Here is a 23,145-nt window from a genome sequence, read left to right as displayed (position 1 = left end):
ATCATTATTAAAAAACAATACAGACTTGGCTAGAATAAGATCATTAGCTCACTAAATGTAGGTGTAATGTATTTTTGAAAACAATGCTTGGACAATAATTATTTAAATTGACTTGTTGCTATTATTTAAATTGGCTTATTACACTGTGCTGACAATTTTCAATTTTCAGATGCGCTGTACCCGAATGCGACTCAATAGACCCAAGCTTCAACGCGTCCTGGGTGGAATTCGCGCTACCAAACACAACCAATACGTGCTACCGAGCGGCACCGTACGCGCTTAACTCATCCAGCGCGCGATGGAACGCGTCTACCTCGTGTAGCCCGGACTACTTCAGTTCTAGAGATAAGGTGGCGTGTGAGCGCGTTGTGTATGAAAACTACAACAGTATTGCGGCTGAGGTGAGTTGAAAATCTATAGGTAGAAGTTAGAGATTGCATAGATGAAGTTCATAGTATACCTACTTGGCATTATAAAGGATGAGTTCGGTACGCTAGAACGATCCGGGTCCGGGGCGAGGCATGAAAGCATCACGTCACCAACGTCACCGATCAATCATCAAAGAAATCGAAGTGTCGGATCGAACTCGAACCGTTCTAGCGTGAGTCGTCCTTAATTGGCGCCGTTTAATGTCAAGAATGTTAGCAACACCTACGCTACTACAACGCTACAAGGCATTTGCCTACCTTAAAAGTATATAACTTTGCCCACCACGTAAAGCGTTCTGAAGAAAGTGTATCTGTAACTACTTTTAAGCCCTTTTCAGCTTCAGCAACTTTTGTATAAAACGTACAAAATGTTAACCAACGTTCAACTAAATTAGTACATGGCATATTTACAGTAAGTAGTTCATAGTTTCATGGTACATTACTGGTCATTAGCTCAGGTAGGTTAGTGACGCGCAACACAATGCGCGGGCGCAGCGACGGTCATTGTCAGGGCCGGCCAAGTTTAATGCTAGGTAACGCGGCCGCGGCTATTCAGAAATCTATTTTGTGTCCTGTAGACTGTCCAGTTTAATCTGACCCGTATACCTACAAGGTCTAACAAAAATAGTGGGGATAAGTTTAAGTATTCGGTATCGTGTTGTTATTAGGAAAAAAAAAATAAAGAATTTGATCAAGGTCATATTAAAACACGACATAGAATCAATCAGCCTTTTGAATAACTAGAAAATTTTACATCATGACAAGTATTAAAATTACTCTGTGTGTTAGAATTTTGAACGCCATTGTTTAATTTGATGTGCGAAAATTACCGTATTTAAACACCTTTGTTTGTAATACTAAAATTAATGCGTGTGGCGTAGCTAATAACTTTATAAGCTGAAAGAATTTAATTTATGTTATTCCATTGACATTATTATGAATAGAGGATTCTTGGAAAATCTAAGCTATGGAATGTTTTTAAGTCAAGTTTCTATTGCTGAATTATGGCTATTTTAATGGAATACCAATGAGCCAATGACCCATCGATGACAAAACGTTACTAAAGAGTTATTTATTGACACGGATGAGTTTATCAAATTGTTACTCGTAAATCAGAATTGGCCTCCCAACATTGGTTGAACATTTCGCAATTTTTCGTTCGGTTCTGTAGAAGATAAGTCAGTTGTTAAAAGCAAAATATGGCTAAGTGTTGAAATAACTGTATACTGCGAAGGAACATTGTTCTACAAAATATTGTGTTTCAGTTCGACCTGGGCTGCGAGCCGTGGAAGCGTACGCTGATCGGCACCGTCCACAACATTGGGCTCATCATCTCTTTCATACTTTACGGCTTCGTTTCTGACCGGTACGTCTACTATTTCATCATCATCTTCATTAATGGGCGTTTTTTTGGTTGTCCCAAACACTTTTTTTTCAAATTTGGGATTTTTTATGTTATTTCTTCTCAGAATCACGAGCTCTTTCTATCCTAATAGAAGAAAAAAAGTGTCCCAAAATTTCCATACATTTTTCGATCTTTCCATTACGCGACCACCATACAAAGTCTATGAAAAATGGTGACGGAATGGAAATAAAAACCTTAGGACACTTTTTTTCTCCTATTAGGATAGAAAGAGCTCGTGATTCTGAGTAGAAATAACATAAAAAAACCCAAATTTGAAATAAAAGTGTTTGGGACAACAAAAAAAAAACGCCCTAATATCTCTTCATTTCTAATAATTCTAATCCACCTATCCTCGAGGCAAATTATTATGTTGTACCCCTCGCCTTGGGGTGTTGGGGGTCTGACGCCATATCGTTTATTAGGGAGGTGGGGAATAGGATAAGGGAGAGGGCCTCTGATGGTCTCGCGGGTTCGTACCTGGTGCAAAGGTTGGCCATAGCTATCCAACGTGGTAACGCGGCAAGTGTGATGGGCACCTTTGCACCCGGTACAGCTCACGGACGTCTTTTTGAAGTTTATTTGTAGTTTATTGATTAATTAATACTTTTAAGTTATTTTTTTAAGGATTGTATATGTATACGCCATCTAATCTCATATGGTGAATAAATGAATTTCTATTCATCGTGTAAACTATTGTACATGTGCAGGTACGGGCGCAAAGTCATCATCGTCGGTACACCTATTCTCGTGGGTATCGCGGGCTTGGTCAAGTCTTTCTCCGTCAACTACTGGATGCTGCTGGCCCTTGAGTTCATCGAGACCGCGTTCGGATACGGAAACGCGTCTATGGTGCTCTGTAAGTATCACTTGTCTACATACTATGCACTGAGGGGTTACTGCGAAAACCGAAATTCACAAATTGCGGGGATCTTTCTCTTTTAAGTACTCCAATGAAGGCGTAATTAGAGTGAACGAGAAGAATGTCCGCAATTTGCGAACTTCGATTTTCGCGGTAGCCCCTCTGCACTTCTAGGATATTGGGGTAAAAATATTAAATGACCAACAAATGAGTGCCCAAAGATACATAAAAGACGTTCATAAGCTAAAATGACATTAACAAACAACGTAAAAATAAATCAACACACAAGGAGGATCGAAAAAGACCAAATAAATGAGGTAACGGCAAGACTGATGGTAATAGTCAATACATTTGGGGGTGATCTTGGTCCAAGAGTTGACTTTTGCAATAACCATGTTTAAATTAAAGACAATGTAAAAAAAGCATAAATTGGTGATTCATAAATTGACTTCCGGTCAATTGAATTGATCTGGACAATGCATGATTGTTTTGAAGATTGTAAATGGTTTAAATTATTGTGTCCAACATTTCAGCATTAGAAGCCGTCAGCCAAAACGGCCGCGTCGCCTTCTCCTGTATCTGGGACATCTTCACCAACATCGGAACAGCTTTCTTCGGCCTCATCGCCTGGAAGGTACCCTACTGGAGGCACCTCCTCCGTGCCATCTACGCTCCCCTCCTCGTCGTGGTGTTCTACATCTTCTTGATAGACGAGGGTGTACGATGGCTACTGGCTCATAATAAGAATGATGAGGCTGTGAGGGTGCTAAACAAAGTGGCGAAGATAAACAATGTGGAGCTCTCTAATAAAGCGAAGCAGATGATGAAGTCGATTGAACAGACTAAGAGTGAAGAGGTGAGAACGACATTTATTAAGATGAAAGTTAATTATAGACAAATGGTTATCCAATAAAGCTTTTAAACGTTATAAAGGTGTACTCGTAGTAGCTCTATGAACTTATATTCTTATTCTTACTAACTCAGTAGAAATAAATATTTGGTAAAAATTATGGATTGTACAAATTGGCCACACTCACAGGATATTAACGCAGCATAACGTACGACATAACATATAATCAGATTAGCACTTTACCGAAACGTCGGTCATACTAGGTACTTTTTTTGTAGATGTCGGATAGATTACAAAATTTAAATACAGATTTGTCGAAATACTCAAAGTACCCTTTTACATCTCAAATACGAAGAACTACATTCATAGAAATATCACAGACAAATTTACAAATTACACCACAAAAAATGTATTGTCATCAGTAAAAACTTGATCAATACCTTCATAGGTAGAGTCTCTTTCCGAACAGACTCTAGTTCATTTTAAAGCCTTGACTATCACATTTATGTATTTAAAATGTATTTTATTGTCTGTTTCAGAACAACAACGCGCCCTCCTGCTCAACCAAGCACCTCTTATCCGTTCTTCGCTCCCGCACCATCCTCCTTCGCCTCACGCTCATCTCCGCCTGTTTCATCTGCCTCTCCTTCGTGTACACCAGCGCCATCATCTACTCGACGGGCATATTTGGCAACAAGTACTTGAACTACTCCGCACTGCAGTTGGTCGCGGTGCCCACGCGCATTATTACTGCGCTGACGCTGAACCGCTTTGGACGGAAAGCGCCGATTTGTGTGGCGTACTGTCTTGCGGGTGTATGTTTTATTTCCTCCGCGTTTGTGCCGAGCTGTGAGTTCATTTTCATAATTGAATAATTCTAATCTAATTATCATCAGTTGTTCTTTGTGGCTTTAGTCTCCGCATGATGTTATACGCTGCAAACACATTACGTTCTAAGGAAATGTTACTGTCTTTCCATATAGTTATGGCGTCAACTTAAGAATGCCATCCAAAATCCGAGCAGGAACTATCCCTACAATTATAAAATTGATAATGGTGATCTAATTCAATCTGTTTCTCTCCTCAGCACTCAGCTGGCTCTCCGTAGTCCTCTACTTAGTCGGCAAGATGTGCAACAGCTACGGCATGTTCTCCCTCTACGTCGTCAGCATAGAGATCTTCCCTACCACCGTGAGGAACTCGCTAGCCAACGTGGCGAACACCGTGGGACGCATCGGGGCCATACTTGCTCCACAAGTTCCTCTGCTGGTAAGATTCCTTCGTCAACACAGTTATCTGATCATTAGTCAGCCTTATTGCAACGAGATAAAGTCGACAGAAGGTTAAGCCTATTGCTGTTAAAATGGTAAGATGTGCGACAGCTACGGCATGTTCTCTCTCTACGTCGTTAGCATAGGTGAGGAGCCTAGACTAGCCAACGTGGCCAATACCGTTGGACGCATTGGTGCTGCTATACTGGCACCACAAGTTCTTCTGCTGGTAAGATACTATATAGAGCTTTTCTGTACAACAAATCATCATCATTGTCGTAATTGTCATCATATCAGCTGAAAGACTGCTGGACTCCCTGAAGGCAATAATGATCAGTCGCGCGCTACCCTCATTCATCAATTTTCTATCATGTCGACCAGATATACAGTATGGTCTGTCTAAAACTTAACTAAGTAGTTTATTGAGAAGTTATGAGGAACTATGATATGGTTGAATACTTGACTCTGGCTGATTTGGAGCCAAAAACCTCACCAAATATCACCAGGGGGGGGGGGATTGGTTCAAAAAGTAGCCGAAAACTCCTCGCGTAATTTGTGCACAACCCCTTTAGTTTAAATTATGCTCAACAAATAAAATTTATCATATTTCACAAAGTTACAACATCGCCTTTATATCGTTAATGAGTTTATTATTATTTCTTGCAGGAGCAATACATGCACAGCCTGCCCAGCGTAGTGATCGGGCTGGTAGCCTTCATACCTGGTCTGCTAGCTCTATTGCTACCAGAAACCAGCCGGTCGCCGCTGCCCGACGACATTCAGCAGGCCGAGAAGCTCGATCACACTGAAGAGGACGCTAAAGTTTGAGTGTGTGTGTGTGTGAGTGAAAAGGACACCGTAGAGAGTCGGGACACTTGAGCTTATTGCCCAACTCTGAATTTGTGATAGAACGCCATCTTTTATGTCGACCCAGTAATGTACCTGTACATTACTGGGTCGACATAAAAGATGGCGCTAGGTGCATGAATCCGGAGTTACGATATCATTGCTGGTGGCGCAATATGCCTCCCGATATAAGTTAGATATTGTTGGATCTGTGTGTAAATTGTTTGAGATTTTTTACAATGATTAGTTATTAAATAAGAATGAACTAAGGCATCAAGGCCTTAGCTTAGGAAATTAGTATTTAAGATTGACTGTGCCAAAATAAAGATATATTATTATTGTAAAATATGGTGCTCAAACGGCATTATTGAAATTAAAAGATGTAGCGTCTAACCCCCTTAGGACCACTTGCAAGTTTCAGGGTTAGACAAATAACTCGGAGTTAACCGTTTATATACAGGGTTAAACTGTACTGTTAACCCCGAGCTTAAACGGTTAACTCCGAGTTAGTTGGCTAACCCTGGAAAGCGCAAGTGGTCCTTATTCACAAGCACGCTACAAGCCGTAATTAGCTAATTAATAATCTTATGTCTAAATCTGTCTTTGACTTTGGTATTTGTAAGAACGGGATAAAATATTAATTAACTACCTAGTTGAGGCTTGTAGTGCGTTTAGGAATAGGGGGATTAGTAAGCTTGAATTAATTCATTTGCTCTAAGATTTGTGATAATATTTAAAGTGGTGTGTTTGTGTATTTTAACTGTGGTTTATTTTAATTGTTCTAATAAACTGTGGGCAGTTAAGTTTTGAGGCGTACAAATTATGTACAAAAACGAAAATTACCAATAATTAAAATACTTGTGATTCGTTCAAAGTTAAACTTTTTCGTTATTTTTAATGAAACACGACAAAACTGAAATAATACAATTGCACAAGGCATTGGTCGTCGTCAAATAGGAACTTTCCCACCTTAATAATATATCATATTATAAAATATTGATCCTAGCGTAAAAGTGTACCTACTGAATATTTTTGTAGAAAATTTTATATTTACTTATGTACTTAATAGAACATTTTTTGCTACGGGCCACCGTTTAAGAGTTATTTACGAAAAACTATAAAAAGGGACCTTAAAACTCCCCCCTACCCGTTAGCTTCACCCCCACCCCCGGGTACTTTCAGTATCTTTTTTAGGGTTCCGTATTTTAATACACCATTCCCTACAACTATGCCGAAATTGACTTACACATGTATTATTTCCGCTGGAATTCCTTCGTTTGGTGGCCTATAAGTTGCTCTCGTGTTTCATTATGATTAAACATATAAGTATATATTTATTACTTTGTATATTTTTGTATATAGAATATCATAATTAGAGATAAGATATATTTTTACTAAGTTGTTAAAAAATAACGCATTTATACTGGGATCGTATAATTTTCATTCCTTCATCATACAATTCAAATAAGTTTAGCTACAGAGGCCCGAGTACTCATATACATATATCTTTTTTAATCTTTCATAAACGCGGTAAAATATTTGAATGTTTAACATTTCTGTATACTTTCCTCGCAATCGAAGTGAAAAGCAGAGAAGTTAACCCAGGCATAAATGCCCATTTTAGCCTCGACCTATATCGGTCCTCGCTTGTGCTCGGACCTAAATTTCCTCGGATAAAATGGGTTTCTTTATGTAATGGTTGTATAATCTTCTATTAATTCACAAATCATGAGATTTTATAGACACACCTGTAAAAATCAGTGAACTCTTTCTAATTCTGCCCAATACTACAGTTATCATTATCATCATCATCATCGTCATGCCAAAAGTATTGTTATAGCTAAGTAAATATAGCTACCGTGTAAATAAATATTTATCGTTGAATATTTTAATAAATTGATTATGCCAAACTATGTTAGATGTTTTTTTTGTTTTCAATGTACAATTTAATTAGGTAAGGTAAACGTATAGCCGTAATTTTATTTTATTTTCTTCACCTCTATTGACAATGACTTAAGTTTCAAGATGACATGTACTGGGACTGCGTCGAGCACCAGTACCTTTACCTTACTCTTACTTTTATTATTATGGGATCAGGGTGTCTACAAAGCTGGAGGTTCCGGGTTCAAATCCTGTAACGGCATTTATTTGTATGTTTATCACATACAAATGTACATCTTGAAGATTACAGGATAAAAATGCGTAGTGTTATCTAAATGATTATGTAAATAATTGATCGATTGTGACTTGAGATAAATTTTTTTTATCTATTAAACTTGGGTATTAAAAATGTCCCCTGGTTACATCAGCAATATCAGTATGGTTGCTAGGTACGTAGGTAGGCAGGTAGTAGGTAGCTACTAAAGGATAGTATATACCTAATAGGTATTATTTATGTACGTACAAGTTTGGAATGAAAAGAGAATTATTAAACTTTTCTACACCATGTTTATTATAAATTCCGTTAATTTCATAGGTGCATTCCTAAGCCCGTACCATGAGTAATTGACAGTGTCAAAACTGACATAAACGCTTTCGAGAACGTAATTTACTTTCTATACATCTCGCTTGCCCTAATATGCGAGTACGAGCGCGATGCATAGAAAGTAAATTACGTTCTCGATGGCGTTTAATGTCAGTGTCAAGTTCTGGTGGTAGTGGTAAAGTTACTTTCTCATTATCATTCTCAAGTATTCTAATTAACTCCACTTTGGAGATAATCAATAATTTATCTAACAAGGCTCCTACCCTTACACTTGCCCTTAAACGGATCCCCACTTGTTACACCTTGTAGAGCCACTAGTTTACCTTAACATAAAACCTGTTAAATTAACCATTCCATAGCTGTCACTCAGACGCCACAGTATCATTGAAGTGTCAAAACTGAAGTTGAACTTTATGTATATGCACGTAGGTCGATGTTGCTCTGTGGTCTGTGACCGATTAATCGGGCTTTAGCGTTGAACCTACGGTGCGGATATATTTTATTGGCGTCCAAAAGGTTAAAAACTTTCAGAAAAAAAGTAATAAAAAATTGTTTTCGTAATAAATTATTATTCCTAAAGTTAGGGCTACAAGTCTTAGTGTAAGTGTGGAGAGAATCAGCTGGCCTGCTTGACCTTGGGCGCCTGTCCAAGGGCCTCGGCCTCCGCCAGGGTGTCGGGCATCTTCGTGCCGAGGGTCTCGGGCTGCGTGAGCACCAGCAGGCCCGAGATCACGCCCATGCTCCCGAACATCAGCGACGGGATGCCCTCCCAGTACACCATCTGTACGAGATAGAATCACATTTTTATAAACAACTAGCGACCCGCTCCGGCTTGGCACGGGTTAACAAATTATACATAAACCTTCCTCTTGAATCATTCTATCTATTAAAAAACGCATCGAAATCCGTTGCGTAGTTTTAAAGATCTAAGCATACAGACAGACAGCGGAAAGCGACTTTGTTTTATACTATGTAGTGATAACCCCTCGTGCGGCGAGAAGCCTCGAAATGGACGCTCTCCGACAACAGCACATGCGGCGGCCGCCATTTTTAACTTTGAAAACTGGGCTATAACCGCGAAAATATCTATAAAAAAAACCTCTGGTCACCTCGAGGCTGCCGCACGTTAACATTTTAAATATTGTTTTGCCTTTTATTAGGTCTCTGATATAAAAAGGCCTTCGTTCAATTTAAATTTGAATCTTTATCGTAAATCCAAATTGATTTCGTCTTGGCAAGTTGTTATTTGTGGGCGACTAGAACGACCTTTCCGCACAGGCCGCGTAGCCAAACGTGCCAATGCTCCGTAGCGCTCGAAACGCAACTGTCACTGTCCACTAATATGGAAGAGTGATAGAGAAACACAAAGCGATTCGATGGCGAAGCGCAAGCGATCGTCACCTTGGCTAGGCCGCCAGACTCTCAGAACTTTTCCAGTGTTAACCACGGGAATACATTGTACAAGATTCCCAAACAAATACCAAAATGCGACGAAAATCAAAACTTACCAGTGCAGGCGTGAGCGGCGCCGTGATCGAACCAATGCGACCAATCATGGACGAGAACGCGAGCAGCGTGTGACGGAACTGCGTCGGATACAGCTCCGACGTGAACAGGTACAGCGACGTGAACACAACGGAGATACCGAACTTGCCCAACAGGAACAGTACCAGGCTGAAGGTCGCCAGTTCTGGAAGCATAGATAGATAGATAAAAACTTTATTGCAAAACATTATCGTGACAAAAAAATTGAACTTATGATAAGAATAAAACTAAAACTTATGTCTAAGTGAGCGTTTTCCAAAAAAAGTGTACATTTCATTCATGTCTTCAAAATATTGACTTCTTGGGCTCATTTTACTCAGAATCATTTGTACATTCACGCCTCATACATAAAAAATTGTGTCCAAAAATTTCCTTTCCTGATCGTCACAATCTTGTATGAAATTTTTTTTTATTTGTATGAACGTGACGCACTGGAAATTTTTTTTTTCATACAAAATTTTGGGACACATTTCTTCATGTATGAGGCGTGAATGTACAAATGATTCTGAGTAAAATGAGCCCAAGAAGTCAATATTTTGAAGACATGAATGACATGTACACTTTTTTTGGAAAACGCTCAAGTACTATACTAAACGAATTACTAACTAACTACTACTACTACTATATTCAACTGGAAGCATATTCAACTGTTAACCATTCACTACCAAACACACGTATGTGTGTTCATTTTGTACTGGAAACGGGGCGACCGGCACCGAAAGTGTTAATGAAGTGATAACTTCTTCTTTCTCTTTTACTCCAATGAAGGCGTAATTTGGAGTAACAGAGAAAAATTCCCGCAATTTGCGAACTTGGATTTTCGCGGTTATAGCCCTGGGATCTGGCAGACCTCGCCAGCGATGGTGTGATCTAGACTCCTGCTTGAAGTGAAAGTGTATCCAGACAGCACTGGATAGAGATTTATTTTAGTGTCATTGGTAACTAAATATCCTCAACGTCAAAGCCATATTAAATTTTTAACAGAAATTATCAGTGTATTATACGGAAATCGTGAAATTTTATCCGATAGCTCAATCGCATTGTTGTTAGCGATAATAAAGATATATTATGAAAAGAATGATAATGGATTATATTATTTGGGTATTTAGATAGATATTTATGCTACAGGAAATATAAAATGTTATCATATGTTTTTAATCGGATTATTTTAGGTAACTTGGCTAAAAAGTACCTCATCCTAAGCCAAGAATCTTCTTTAGTTTTTTTTTTCCTATTACTACGAGCCCCAGGCAGACAAAAAAACGTAAAACTTATATAACATCTCTTATGATGTCGGAGTAAAAAACTTACCATTATTGTCAATGAAAGCGAAGATAATATTACAAGCGGCAGCCAGGAAGAAACCGCAACTGAGAGTGATCTTCCTTCCAACGCGATTCAACACCAACGCAGCGGTGTAGAAGCCAGGAATCTCGATGGCGCAGACAAGAATGTAGTTGAGGTACATATTGCCGGCGAGACCGGTGGAGTTGATGGAGAGGCCGTAGTAGACGAAGGTGGTGGTGATCCACCAGACGGGGGTAGTGAGGACCCGTCGGAGGAGAATAGGGGACTTGACGATCGTCTTGATGAGACCATCGGAGCTACCGGTCTGAGGAAAAATGTGAGAGTTAGATAAAATAAGTGACAAGCTCATTAATATTATAAAAATATATAACGATAGGAGCATTGTTCATTTCATTGTAATAGTACAGTAATAGAAAAAGATGAGCCATCTTCTATAAAAGATCATTTATGTGCTGTTTATGTTTCATCTGAAGCAAATGTTCACATTGCTACTGCTTATTAGGCCCTTAGGACATACGTACAGTCAAGGAATTCGATTTCTGAGCTACTTTGTAATGTTATATTATTCTTACTATGGCAAGGTGCAAAGTGGCACAGGAAATAAGTACCTTGACTTGACTGTGTTGTGTGTATTGTAAATTTAGATGAAAAAATCAATTTACCTCATTTTCGGCCACAGGTGCGGGCGTCAACAGCGCCTGCATAGACTTCTCACTAATCTCCTTCCTGTTCACCTTTGAAACTCTTTCTAGAACCTCTTTAGCTTCCACAAACTTCTCATTAGCGAGCAGCCACCTCACGCTCTCCTTCAGCACCCAGTAGTAGGCGATGATGAGGAAGCAGGGGATGTGGAGGACCATGATCATGTAACGCCAGGGCTGGACCAGCCAGGCTATGGTGCCAAGGATGACCTGGCCGACGGCGAACATGGAGGAACAGGTTGCGCTTGTTATTACTCGGTATTTGGGGCCCACCAGTTCAGCAGCTACAAAATGCAATTAAGTTAGGATGATGATGAGGTCTGGTGAGATTATTTTAGATATAAGTATGCCCGTAAGGTTACGCAGAGATAAGTTAATCTTTTCATAGCAAAGTACAATCCTGTAGATAAAATCTGTTTCAAAATTAACAATAAGACTTCAATTAGACTTCTTCTTTCGGGAAAAGAAAATAATTTTTTAAAGCAAAGAAAATCGTCTGTTACTTCATCAGGACGATTCTAACAAATCCATACTTAGTGAGGTTTGATTGTTTTATTACCTAATTCCTATAGTCTATTTCCACCGCCAGATCAGCTTTAGTAGTAGAAGCGGTTTTAGTTCACATTACTAACCCAACAATATGTAAGCAAAAATCTTACCAAAGATATAAGAAGAACTGAATGTGCCAGCACCAAGAGTAGTCTGCAGCACTTGAAAGGCGAGATACATGGGGTAGTTGACAGAGAACGCTCTGATAAGACCGAACAGGGCCAGGTTGAACACGCTGATGACGAGGGCCACACGTCTGCCGTACTTGTCGGACACGAAGCCGGTGATGGGGAGGACTAGTAGGGTGCCCACGCTGCTGAGGGTACCGGCCAGTGCTCGGAGCCATTCGTTGCAGCCCAGGTCAAACTGGAAAAGAGTTGCTCAATTAGAGGTACCTCCAAAACAAGCTGACAAAACTTAATTTACTTGGCACTCTAACCTAACTCTGTGAATTGACAATTGCAATAAAGAGTAGCTATCAAAAGTAATAGTGTAGTTTTAATTTCTCCAGAGAACCACACACCATCAGCCCCACGAGAAAACCCCAAGAGTTTTACGTGCCTAAATCAATTTAAGTTATTGTCAACTTAAATAATCTATTTGCATTCAAAACATGTCAGTTATATATTATACCAACTTACTTCATACACAACTGAGTTGGTTCTGTCGTACACAAAACCATCGCACTCCTGAGTAGCACCCTGGTTAAAGATATTAGCGGGGCAGGATTGCGGAGTGCCACTTCCACTTAAGGGTGCGTAGCGCTCGCAACTTTGGGGGTTTCCATTGCTATCAGCCGGTATCGCGTTGAGGATCCAATTCGGACTGTACTCGTGTACTGCACCAGGGACCTCACCGCATTCTGGGATCACGCATCTGTAGATATAATTGGATTGGATGATTATGCGGAGATAATAAATATAGGCGACTTTTATACAAATATAGCTTCAGCATTACGCTCAGAGTCAGATTAATCACACTATGTATATACAAACAGATGCAGAGAAAAGGTATTCCCTGCATAGAAGTTTTTACTTTGTATTTAAAGGTGCTAAGCTAATAGAATAGCTGACTGTACCTACATTCATGTCAAATGACATAATTAACAAAAAATTCCAATAACTCAGATCAATAAGGCGGTGCTGGTACAAAGTTCTTAGATAACGATTATAATAAATAATAAAAAATAAAAAAAATAAAAAAAATAAAAAAAATAAAAAAATAAAAAAAATAAAAAGCCTTTTTATTCCAGCTCATACTTAACTAACTAAAGTTTACAAACTAAGGTTACTTCTGTTATCTATTTATACAATTTATACAATACAATTTATTCCTTATATTTTTACTATATTTTTTATTTGAATGAGCGGACCTCCTCGTGAGTAAAGGCCTCTCCCAGTTTGCGCCAACTCTCTCTGTCTTGAGCCTTGGTGTGCCAGTTGCTAGAGACGTGGTTTGTTATGTCATCTATCCATCTTGCCTGTGGTCGCCCTTGTCTGCGTTTGCCTGGTGGTCCTTTCCAGAGCGTGGTTCGCTTCGTCCACCTTGTATAAGGTAGCCTTGCTACGTGTCCTGCCCATTTCCATTTCATGTTTATGCAGTGTTCCAGGGCATCTACGATCTTGGTTTTTTCTCTTATTTCTGAGCTTTTTATTTTATCTAACCGTTTTATTTTTAGTATACTTCGTTCCTGTGCTCTCTGGCAGGTTCTAATTTTTTGTTTAATGTCATTTGTGTATGTCCAGGTTTGGCACCCATAGCTTAGACATGGTAGTAAGCAGGAGTCTATGACTTTTTTTTTCAGTGGCATTGGTATAGGACTTTTTAGAATGTCTTTTAGACTCCAGAATTTACACCATGTTTTTGTGATTCTTCTATCTAGTTCTTTCTCATTTCGGTCCTTTTCAAATGAAATTTGTTTTCCTAGGTAGATATAGTCTTTCACGTACTCGATTGCTTCATCTTGTATGTGTATTGGTCGTTCTTTTCCGTTTGTTATTATTTTTGTTTTGCTCAAGTTCATTTCCAGTCCGATTTCATGGCTAATTGAGTGCAAATTTGATATCATATTTTGCAGTTCCAGTGCGCTGTTCGATAAGATGGCAATGTCGTCAGCAAAACAAAGGTAACTGAGGTGTCTGCCGTTTATGCTTACGCCTTTTCTTTCCCACTTTAGATTTTTCATTATGCTGTGTAGTACGGCAATGAACAGTGTCGGAGAGAGTGGGTCTCCCTGCCTCACTCCTCTCTGTATTTTAATTGTTTTGCCTGTGCTCTCTAGTCTTATTTTGCTTGTTGAATTAAGGTAAATATTTTTGATGATGTCTATGTATGTTTTAGGTAGCTCATATTCATGTAAAGCTTTCCATATTGCATCATGTGAAATTGTATCAAAAGCTTTTTTGAAATCTATGAATGCTATGTATACTGTTTCATTAAATTCTGAGTGTTTTTCTATGACTTGCTCTATTGACTGAATATGGTCCATCGTAGAGAAACCTTTGCGGAAGCCGGCTTGTTCTACTGGCAGTTGTTTTTCTATAGCAGGGGAGATGCGTTTCTGAAGACAGGATGAGAAAAGCTTGTACAGGTTTGACATTAAGCTTATAGGCCGGTAATTGGAGATGTCAGCGGGGGTTGCCTTTTTTGTACAGAATGGTAATTTCTGATGACGTCCATTGGTCAGGAACTGTTTTATGCCTGAGAATAAGATTGAAGAGGTGTGCTAGATAGGTGTGCATTTTTCTACCTGAAGCTTTTAGGTGTTCATTTGTTATCCCGTCGCTGCCTGGGCTTTTTTGTGCTTTTAGTTTTTTTAGTGCTATTAAAATCTCTATTTCATCGAACCATTTGATGTGTACAATTTCCTTGTTTTCAGTTTGATATGATGGCGCTGATATGTATGGGCTTTCCTTTTTTGAGTAAAGTTCTTTGTAGAAGTTTGTCGCAGTTTCCAGTATTTTACTTCTTATGTTGGTAGTTTTTCCATTTGATTCCAGTTTTGGTACCCATGTTTTTATTTTGTTGAGTTCCTTGAAAGCTTTTTTTGTACTTCCATTTGAAGCTAGGCAATTTTCTATTGTTTGTAATTTATGTTCTTTGTAGTCTTTTCTTATTGCTTTGTTTACTTGTTTATATAGTAGTGAGAGTTTTGCTTTGTCTTCTCTAGAAAGTGGATTTTGTTTCTGAAGGTTGTGTCTTTCGTTTATTAGGATTTGAGTTTCCTTTGATATTATTCGGTTTTTCTGTTGATTTGTCTGCTTGCTGCTAGATATGCTGGATATACTGTTTAATATATATGTCTCAAGCTTGTCATAGAATGGTTGAATGTGGTCATTGTCAGTCATGGGTAACTTTATTAATTGGCTTTCTAGTTTTTCTTGGTATTTATTCTCTTCGTCTTTTGACAGCGGGCAGTTTATTTTCTTTGAGTATGTTTTACGACTTTGTTTCAGCCCTTTTATCACATAAGTTGACCTTAGCAATCTATGGTCTGAGTTAAATTTGATGTTTAGAACTTCATAGTTTTCAAATTGCCGAATATTCTTGGATATAATGTAGTCAATTTCGTTTTTTGTTTCTTTATTAGGAGATATCCAAGTCCATCTCTTGCTGTTCCGTTTTTTAAATAGTGTGTTGATAATTGTTATTTTATGTTTCATGGCAAATTGTATCAGTTTTTGACCCCTGTCATTTCTTTTTCCAAAACCGTGCTGTCCGGTAGCCACTTTTTCTTCATGTTTAACTGGTCCAATTTTTGCATTGAAATCCCCTAATATGACCTGGTTTTTTCTTGCAGTCAGGATGACGTCATCTAGGTCTTTATAAAAAGCATCTATCGTATCTTCGCTTGCTTCGCTGGTAGGGGCATATACTTGTATCAGAGTTAATGGTGTAGAGTCAAATTGTAGATTCAAAATAGCTATTCTGTCTGAAATTCCTTCAAAGCTTATAATATTGCTTTTAAATTGTTTCTTGATAAGGAAGCCGACTCCATACTTGCCTACTGTTTCTCCATAGTGACAAAATATATTTGTGTCGTCCTCTGATATTGCGTAGCCTATTCTTCTTATTTCTGCTAATCCAATTATGTCGTACTTGATTTCAGAAAGTGCATTTTTTAACTCTAACATTTTTTCTTCTGAGGATAGTGTTCTGACATTGTAGGTACATATGTAAAGTTTATTTAATTTTTTTGGTTTTCTTGAGGGTTGTACTGGGAGGTTGTCGTCATACTCTCCCGCGGGGACGAGCCGTAGTGGGAGATTTCTGTCATGGTTGGTGTTTGACAGTGAAGGTGAGTTTGTAGAGGGGGCCCTGGTTCGTTGCTATTCATTTCGGTGAGGTGAATTGTCTCGAGGTGAATTGTTGCTGACACGCTGGCCCGTGTTTTTTGAGAAATACTGTTTAATGTTTGTGTTGTTTTGTTCTCTAGGTGTAATTTTGTTTTTCTTGTTTGCCTGTATGCATGGGTTGGCATAGTGTCTTCCTTCTTCTTTCTCTTTGGGAGAAATAGACAGGTTCCTTTTTTTGTTCTTTTCCTTCACTATGAGCTTATCATGTTTAATAAAAACCTGTTTGCCAGCTTGCCATTCCTGTCTAGCTTGTTCTTGAAGTTCCTTTCGCTTCTCCAAAACTTTGGGTGTGAAATCTTCATTTAAATACAAAGGGGCTATGTCTTTTATGTTCTTCACTCTTAAAATTTGTATCTTTTTTCCCATGGTTGTAAGTGTAATCCGAATAGGCCTCGTCTTGTCGTTTCGCCTTCCAATTCTTGATACGTTCTCAAGTTCGCTTATATCGCACGTCACTGCTAGCTTGTCGTTAATAAAGTTTAGCACTAAAGTTTCCAACTCCGAGTAATACTTTTCTTGCTCCGGCATTCCGAACAAAAGGATATTTCGTTCCCTCTGTTTACGGTCCATGTAATCTAATCTTCTTTCTTGCTCGTCGATTTTTACTTCGATATCTGTGATTCTCTTCGCATGGCTGCCAAGTTTCTGATCTATATTTGTGTTTATGTCCGTTATTATTCTAGACTCCATGTTTTTCATATCGGTTTTTTGTTCTTCGAGGTCTTTTTGGATTTTTTCTAATAACTTTTTTAGCTCGTCCATGTCTACAAGTTTTGACATTGACAGCTGACAGTACTGTTTGTTATGTTGTACGTAGTGCCCTCTAGCGAGTAGTGGATCGATTATTTGTTACGGGAATGGTATGCGACGACTGGAGTTTGCTCGCACGCAGTGAACCGGAGTTTTTCTTGCAGTTTGCAACAGATGGCGTTATATTCAATCGATCTTCCCCACGATGACGGCGCACGGCGCGTGTGACGTGTTCGGACTTTTTTGTGAAGTTAACGAGGTTATTTTTATAAAGATTTTTAAGTACACTTTGTTTAATAGTTTCACAGTTAAATGTTTTGATCACTGGTCCGTCACAAATGCGTCTTGCCGACAAAAAATGTTCTTTATTGTTCGAATAATTCACTTAAATTTCACTTTTGTGTCCTAACTGACTATTTCTTTTTTTATCACTTTTCCATCACTAAACACTTGTTGTTAACGTTCCCTTCATTTGTAGTGATGATTTGGTGGTAATACATCTTGATTTCACTGTATTTGAGCGTAAAGAACGGAAATTTAAATAAATACTGATTTATTAATACGGAGCTAAAGTTGATTCGGAAGCAGTGGCGCCCTCTCTCGAGATAACGATTACATTTACGAAATATTTGAACACACAGAATCCACAGAATCCCATGTTCCAGGATAGGAACAAATGTTAATGCTCATCACATGAATAAAATTTCAAATCAAAATGTTAACCCAGGACAACCAGTTTAAAAGACAGCTAAAGTAAAGGGGTTGTATTGTCAAAATAAGTACCTATTTAATATCGATTTTTTGTCTAACACATGACACTTACATTACAGTTGCTTAATCGGGAAAGCTTCTTGACATAATGTATATCTTAGATAGGTGTTTTATATCTTAAAAATAGTTACCTGTGTGGCACTGCAGCGGCCGAGAAAATATACTCGCTCATGAACGCAGACATGATGATAGGGATGGAGACAAGCAGAAGATTGTACAGCTGAAACCTCCCGAACTGACCCAATTCGTTGACCAAGACCCAATCCAGGTCTATTACTGGAGGGTCGGGGCGACTGGGCCTGCCTGGATTCGGTCCATCTGGGTTTTTGAAGTCAAGCCCTGGAACGACTATCGGGGGGCCAGGGAAGCCTGGCCTGCCCGGACCTGGAGGGCCTTCTGGACCTGGAGGGCCTTTAGGACCATGTGGGCCTGAACCTTTGTGAGGCTCCGGGCCATTTGATGGCCCTTCCGGACTCCCACGGACTCCTGGTGAACCTGGACCTTCACTATCAGGTCCTGGGCCATTTGGGCCATCTTCAACTGTCACTCCATCCATGGTTGAACGTGACGCCGCACCCGCGGACTTTATTGCAATGGTGGTAAGCCCAGTAGGTAATTAAGCTATCGGCATTTCGGATTTGGTGACGTGGAGATTAACGCTGGAGGTTTGCTATACTAGTTGTTCGACCACTGTTTGTGAATTGTTATACTTAATAACTTGTATAAGATATGATTAGTAAATTAAAGCAAACGCAGTACGGAGATGAAACTTGTCGCGTATGATTTTCAATGCGAGTTATGCCGCTTTGTGTTTTTATAAACAGAATGCGTTCTCAATTTATAGGTATTTATGTTACAATGATAACTGTTAATCGGTCTACAAACTGTGAATGTGACAAAAGAACAATGGTGCAATAATTTTTATCAGTCGCAATTCTTTAACCGCAGAAAAGGTCCTGTCTTATCAATTGCTATGATGTTTTAAAGAATAACAAAAGCCTAATAACTCTAGCAGTAATCCTATATGGAGTTATACATATTGTATACCATATAATATTGATGTTTACTAACGGGGCCTATTTCACCACGCTGAGAATTGACACCTGCCACTAACAATTTCCTTTACATCTCTGGGTCGATAAGTAGATACCTAAGTACCGACGGTACCTAAAGCGGTAACTTCACCAGCTGACACTAATTTCACCAAAATATCGCGCAGGGCACGAAATTGATTTGCTTTCATGAAATTAATAAATTAATTAATGCATGCATTACGAAAATATTAAATTACACGTGAAACTGCTGGTAAAACTAATGTCACGAAATCAGTTTCGTAATGTAAATCCCACTTTATTGTATACATATATTAAATATTAATATCTGGGTGACCGAGCTTTGCTCGGAAAACATAAAAAAAACTCGAAAATGCGCGTTTTCCCAGAGATAAGACCTAGCTAGATCGATTTTTCGCCCCCAAAAACCCCCATATAGCAAATTTCATCGAAATCGTTAGAGCCGTTTCCGAGATCCCCTATATATATATATATATATATAAATAAATAAATAAACAAGAATTGCTCGTTTATAGGTGTTAGATGATTTAAAGTAATGTAATTTATATTAAATTAAAACAAACATACATATATACCTACTAAACTTTTATACAGAAATATCCGCACGTGCTTTATCAACAATGTTATTTGCCTAAATTATTGTAAACACTTTGTTCCAGAGTATTAAGGCATATTTTACCGTAACAAGTAACTACGACGAGAATCAAACTACGAGTATGTGCGATTTGATAACTATGCGATTAAGATAATTTTTTACAATAATCGACACAAGGATAATATTTATTATCATATGCGACTAAATACGTAATAAGGTCGATAGTAAAGATAAATAATATTAAATGCTGTTATTATAGTAAATTGTTAAATTCAAATTCGATATAATGTATTCTTTAAATATTCTTATCACTTATAAATATTCTTACAAATATAATATTATTATATCATCTTAAACTTTAAGATTAATTTATGGATTTTATTATTAATTTTATTAAAAAATCAACAAAAAGATCACAATTTGACGACAAAACCTTGGAAGTTCCGCGTATTTTATTTATAGCTTTTTCTATTAACTAGTGCCTACGCCAATTTTCGGGATTAATTGCTGCTGTTTCTAAAATAAGGTAGGAATGCGACGTTTCGAGTATTTTTGAAGCAAAATGCAGCACGTGCAAGTTCATTGCTCCAATTAACACGTGCTTTGGAGTTTTGCCCAAAATATGTATAAAGCACGTATTGTAAACAAACATTATACAAAGAAACGAAAGGTTTACCAATTTCCTACTTTATTTCAATGTAATTAGGGTTCAAATTGGCAAGGGATACTTGGCGGATGAAAACACGAAAGAACGCGGCAGAAACACGGCAGAAAGGTTGAACTGAACCAAACAAAACCTGACTGGGAAATTCTTAATTCAGGTCCTTTTTGCACGTTTTTGATCTATACCAACTATACTATAGTGGTTTAAAAGCGTAAAAATTTGGCATTACCTAACATTCTAAAGTAAAGCTGGTCAAGCAAAACTTGTCAGTAAAAAAAGCCGCGAAATTCAAATATTCTATGGGATATGCCTTCGCGCATTTTGAAAATTTGCCGCCTTTTTCTACTGACAAGATCTGCTTGACCAAGTATAAAAACTTTTTTGATTAAGACGCCATCTGTTGTAGTAGTTTGAAATCACTTACCTCTGTCAGAGAAAATACTTGCAACTAATTCAGATGCTTAACGTTACCACAACCGTCTCACAGATGGCGAGACGATGACAGAAAACAATTTTGGGAACAAAATTAATTATACAGAGTGTTTTCCCCGAAATCCTCAGGCCGATCCGAACGTACACTGACTTATTCCTCCTTATTCTGGTCGGAATAAACACGAATTCACAATTTGGGAAAATAATTTAGGTAAGTAAGTATGTAAATTTCCGCTCAGTGTTACGAAAATTCCATACGTTTTCATACAAACGGCGAAATTGCGCTTTTATTGTACAGAATAGCGAACTCTACCTATCCACCAAATTCTATTAAAACAAAATTCGGTCCAAAAACGAATTTTAGATTATAACGATTTCAATGCAATCACCTGCATCGCATCATTATCATCATTTCCCGCTTATGGCCATAATTGTATGCCCATGCATATAACCACGATATTTAGCGGTCATTTGTATGAAACGTGGTGGGAAATGAGACAAACGGTTCTGGTTTTACTTGTAATTATTATTTATCTTATTTTATACACCTGCAGTGGCAATGTAAGTATCTTATTCATGAAATAGAAAACTGTTTATACCGGACACTTATTAATACTTGAATTGAATGTGTTTCGATAGCTCGTTGTCACAAAAAAAAGGAATGAAAAAAAAAAACCGAGAGCTCTAGTTTGCACTTCGGAAGCGATATCATACCGTACAAATCATTCTGCCATTTTTTGTGGAGGGAAACGTGCACACAGTTGCACTTCTCACTCACTACATACAAAATCCTATCTGCAATGACGACACAAATACATAGAAAATGACACGTCAAAGACAAATCTTGCGCACCTCGATCTCTTTTTGTGTACGGACGAGTCTTAACACAAGTAACACAACATGCATCGCCGTAGGTACAGTTGTGCCTATTCGGCAGAGGGGAAATAGCACGAATGCCGTCTCCCTTCCCGGTGTTGCTCTAAGATTTTCCTCTAAAACTTGTCCATCTATTTTAGGTAAAATATAAAATGATTCTAGACAACGCAATGGAGTGTCCCAACCCGGAGCCTCCGTTTGCCAAGAAACGGACTTTCAAATCATCGTTCTCCATCACCAAACATAAGAACAGGACTTTTCTCAGCGGACAATACACAGTGCTCGATGATTTGCCTTTCAGTAATGTAAATATGCAAGTTAATACAAAGCTCGGATGTGATTTGGTGGTTTGTAGCTCTTGATCGGGTGTAAACATAATACGGATAAGTTGTCCAATACGGATAAGTGTGGCTGCTAGAAGTGTAACCTCAATACCGGGGCCTGTTTACTCATTGATTAGTTTTTAGTGCGAGTTCGTAGATTAATTTGCCACTAAACACAAGTAAACACTAATCAATGTGTAATCCAGCCTGCGAGAAATAAAAGACAAAGATTTGGACGAAGCCCCTCCAGTCAAAATGTTTGTAATTCTGATTCAAATACAAATATTATCTTTTTTCAGTAATAAAGGACACATATTTGCTTACATTTTTTTTCGCAACTATAATTATAGTTTAGTAACCTTAGTCACTAAGTGCAAAGAAATACTGTCGTACCTAGTTACCGTGTAGGCACAGCACAACACAGTTAAGTGACCAACCCCAGTCCCTAAGTCGTCAGAATAAGGTGTACAATTGGTCGGTTAACAACACTGTTTGTAGTAAAGATTCAGCTTCAGCGTTGGGGTAAGATTGAAAGGGTAAGACAAAACATCGTCCGTATTCCGAATCACAAAACACACAGTTGTTGTTGTTGTTGTGTGTGACTTTTCATCTAATGAAAAACACTTTCAAGCTTATCCCAACGCACCTAAAGGGGCCCACTGATATCGGCCGGTCAGTTGTTCGGAGCTGTCAACTTTTTGTTCTAACTGACAGGCCGATATCATCCGGCGGACTGTTAATCAGTGGGCCCCTTTACAGTAAATGTAAACTTATTCCAGTTCAGCATACAGACCTTCAGCATGGATCCTTCTGGAAGGCTAGAGCTGAAGTCTCACATGGACCGACTCAACTGCCGCAACTGGATGGGAAAGATGTTTCTGGCCACTTCCCGTTTTCGCTACTCCAAGAAAGACTGCCGAGTTGAGAAGGCAAGTTGAAATAATGTTGAAGGGCCATTTTATTTAAAGTTGTCCCCTACACTTTTTTTTTCAAAATTGGGATTTTTTATGTTATTTCTACTCGGAATCATGAGCTCTTTTGATCCTAATAGGAGAAAAA

The 23,145-nt window shown here is 38.5% G+C and overlaps 2 protein-coding genes across 2 annotated transcripts in view; one reads left to right on the top strand and one right to left on the bottom strand.

Annotated features, from left to right (window-relative positions):
* The window catches only part of LOC134651347 (organic cation transporter protein-like), a 41,767-nt gene extending 36,083 nt beyond the window's left edge, over positions 1–5,684 (top strand). The window contains exons 4-10 of the mRNA XM_063506423.1: positions 170–401; positions 1,694–1,794; positions 2,541–2,689; positions 3,226–3,548; positions 4,082–4,391; positions 4,630–4,811; positions 5,480–5,684. Coding sequence (XP_063362493.1) covers positions 170–401; positions 1,694–1,794; positions 2,541–2,689; positions 3,226–3,548; positions 4,082–4,391; positions 4,630–4,811; positions 5,480–5,641 — 1,459 coding nt within the window. The 3' untranslated portion in view covers positions 5,642–5,684. The remainder of the gene's footprint in view (positions 1–169; positions 402–1,693; positions 1,795–2,540; positions 2,690–3,225; positions 3,549–4,081; positions 4,392–4,629; positions 4,812–5,479) is intronic.
* A 3,075-nt stretch (positions 5,685–8,759) lies between these two features.
* On the bottom strand, positions 8,760–18,679 carry LOC134651710 (organic cation transporter protein-like). Its single transcript, XM_063506811.1, has 7 exons — positions 18,255–18,679; positions 12,889–13,123; positions 12,358–12,613; positions 11,660–11,982; positions 11,001–11,301; positions 9,653–9,834; positions 8,760–8,925 (listed from the first exon to the last, which is right to left on the bottom strand). The coding sequence occupies exons 1-7, from the start codon at positions 18,677–18,679 to the stop codon at positions 8,761–8,763; spliced, it is 1,887 nt and encodes a 628-aa protein (XP_063362881.1). The 3' UTR covers position 8,760.
* Positions 18,680–23,145: the final 4,466 nt, after the last annotated feature.

Source organism: Cydia amplana, chromosome 10, assembly GCF_948474715.1.
Source record: "Cydia amplana chromosome 10, ilCydAmpl1.1, whole genome shotgun sequence".
NCBI lineage: Eukaryota > Metazoa > Arthropoda > Insecta > Lepidoptera > Tortricidae > Cydia > Cydia amplana.
This window is presented reverse-complemented; position numbering and strand designations above follow the sequence as displayed.